The sequence below is a fragment of the Alnus glutinosa genome, chromosome 13 (genome assembly GCF_958979055.1).
Source record: "Alnus glutinosa chromosome 13, dhAlnGlut1.1, whole genome shotgun sequence".
NCBI classification, from domain to species: Eukaryota; Viridiplantae; Streptophyta; class Magnoliopsida; order Fagales; family Betulaceae; genus Alnus; species Alnus glutinosa.
Genome location: NC_084898.1, coordinates 13,885,149 through 13,887,976, shown reverse-complemented (window position 1 = coordinate 13,887,976; position 2,828 = coordinate 13,885,149). Strand labels below are relative to the sequence as shown.

General features: G+C 35.1%; 1 protein-coding gene across 1 annotated transcript; it reads right to left on the bottom strand.

Moving 5' to 3' along the window:
• Positions 1–822: 822 nt before the first annotated feature.
• On the bottom strand, positions 823–1,901 carry LOC133854636 (ethylene-responsive transcription factor 2-like). The gene has a single exon (XM_062290879.1). It carries the CDS (start codon positions 1,813–1,815, stop codon positions 1,018–1,020), a length of 798 nt encoding a protein of 265 aa, XP_062146863.1. The 5' UTR covers positions 1,816–1,901; the 3' UTR covers positions 823–1,017.
• Between the last annotated feature and the right edge of the window lie 927 nt (positions 1,902–2,828).

Sequence of the window (2,828 nt, the reverse complement as noted above, 5' to 3'; positions counted from 1 at the left end):
ACTTTGCCCATGTGGCAAGGTGGTCCCCTAGCTAGTCTAAGGTTTTTTTTCTAAAAAAAAAAAAAGAAGAGGTATGATTATCTACTACCTAAATATACAATTTTTCACTACTTTGTCTATGTGGCAAGGTGATCATCCACTTTATTTTATTTTTAAAAAATAAAAAACTCCAAAGCTAATAGGGGGTCACTTTGCTATATAGATAAGATGGTGAAAAGTTGTATATTTAAATTGTAAATAATTATGTCTTAAAAAAAAAAAAAAAAACAAGTAAAAGTTCAAGTTGCCACGTGGGTAAAAGTAATTAGCAGTTGTGTCTTAGGGTGATAATGTATCATATCTCTATAGTAAATTATCAAATCATAACATATATTTTAACATAAGAAAAAATATTCTATCATATTATATATTCTAATATAAAATATGCTCCGCGTAGAATTCCATTTTCATAACACAATCTCCACGCCTGCTTCTCCATGTTCAAAAATTCAACAATGTCTAAAAAGAGATGTATTTAGTGTCATTTTTTTGCACATCTATTCTATAAATTTACCGTTGAATCTATAGTTAGATTTGCATATCTATTATACTGAAATAAACCAAAAAAAAAAAAAAAAAATGTAATAGAATGAAATCAAATATTTATTTCTTTTTGTCTTGCAAATCTTAACCAAACCAACAGCATGCATGTCATTTCAAATGCCATCCAAATTAAGGAATGAGTAAAATGCATATCTACCTTCCACAAATCATTCTTAAAAACTAAACCTTGTCTTCCATTTCTATAGAAACTTCACAAAATAATAATAATAATAATAATAATAATAAAAAAAAATGTTGTATTCACATATCCAAACAACCATTTTTAATTTTTCTCATTACACCATTTTTTTTTTCATTTTTCTCCCAAACATATTCCAAAATTTATGGGACCGCCCAAATTGCATGGTTGGCCCAAGATATAATTAATATAATTACAATATTCTTCTCGATAATTCAGAAGTCCCTCTTCTTTTGTCACCATTGCCTAACCAGTATTTGTTGCCCACGTGCACACGATGCCACTTGGTGACCCACTTGCAACCCGGTTTGGGCTTTAGCTGCCGAGCTGTCAGCCTCCTTCAGCCGCTTCGGCGACCCGCTCTCAACCGAAGACACCGATGACGACGGCTCGGGAGAATACCGCTTCGACGTGACTCTCACCGGTTCGGGCTCGCCGGAGTTCACCCGGAGCGGAAAGTTGAGCAAAGCGCGGGAGCCGCGCATCCGGTAGGCGGCTCGGTCGTAAGCCAGCGCGGCGTCCTCAGCCGTCTGGAACGTGCCCAGCCAGACCCGCGCGCCTTTCTTAGCCGGATCCCGAATCTCAGCCGCGAACTTCCCCCAAGGTCGTTGCCTCACACCCCTGTAATGCTTCCCCTTCGCCGGAACCACTGCAGGCGCCGCCTCCTTCTTCGACGGCGCAGCCTCCGGGAACCTATTCAAAACCGGAGATAAACTTTCGTGCTCCGATTTCACCGCCGTTAAGAGTTTGGGCTCGGATTTCACGGAAGCGGTTGAAAACACGAAATCGCAACGTTCAGTGGATCCCGGAGCAAGTGATGGAACCCATCCGACGTTGACGGCGTCGTGGAGCACGCCGTAAAGCACCATGTCCTCCGGATCGTTCTCCTTCAACGGCAGTTCGCCCCAGGTGTCCGTGAGGCAAGGGTACAAGCTGCCAAAACTGGAGCTCCGACTCACGGATTCCCCCAGCAAATGCCTTGTAATGGGTTCCAGAAGGGCAAAATCGGACTGGGTTGTGCTCTGTTCGTACATATTTGTATCCGATATTTTGGAATTTCGGTTTCGGGGTTAGAGTGGAAGGTTTTTCAAGAGTTGAGACTTCTCTCTGTGGATTGGAGAAGTGGGAAGTATTTATAGAGGAAGAGGTTCATGTACTTGTCGATAATAAAATGGGACTTGTCTTTCAGAGTTTCTCTGAAGGTTCAGAGTTGAGCAAGTGGGGAGACGCATTAAACACGTGACTTAATCGTTATCTGTCGATTTATTTATTATTATTATTATTATTATTATTATTTTTATGAGTGGGAACGATATGACGTCACGGGTCTTACCACAGCGGCCAATTGTCGTTAATTCTTCATCAACTCGTCCGGCAATTAATCGCAAGTTTGATTTTTATATTTTCTCCTTCTTCTTCTTTCTTCTTCTTCTTTTCATCTTTTTATACAGGGAAAAGTACACATAATCCCCTCAAACTACCACTTCATTGTCAATATACCCCCCAAACTACTAATTGTGTCAATGTCCCCTTTAAACTACCAAAAAATGTCAATGTTCTCATAATGACAAAAATGCCCTTCATAAAATTTTTAAAATAAAATAAAAACTAAAAAAAATTATTAAAAAAATATAAAATAACAAAAATTTATTCCAAAAAAATAATAAAAAATTAAAACTGTTTTTTATTTATTTATTTTTTTTTTAAAAAAAATAATTTTCAGTTTTTTTTCATTTGTTTTATTTTTTTTAAAAAAAATAAATAAATTTCAGTTCTTTTTTCTTTTTTGTTTCTTAAAAAAAAAATTGTTCTTTTTCGTTTTTTAATTTAATAAAAACTGGTTTTTCTTCTACTTTTTTTTTCATTTGTTTTATTTTTTTTTTTTAAAAAAAAAATAAATTACAGTTATTTTTTGTTTGCTTTTTAAATTAAAAAATTTGTTCTTTTTTTAATTTTTTTTTCGTTTTTTATTTAATTTTTTTAAAATAATTTTTTTTTAGTTTTTTAGTTTTAGTTTTAATTTTTTGAATTTATGAAGACATTTTTG

Coding starts and splice junctions, on each gene's coding strand:
- LOC133854636 (XM_062290879.1), bottom strand. CDS start 1,815: ATGTACGAACAGAGCACAACCCAGTCCGATTTTGCCCTTCTGGAACCC.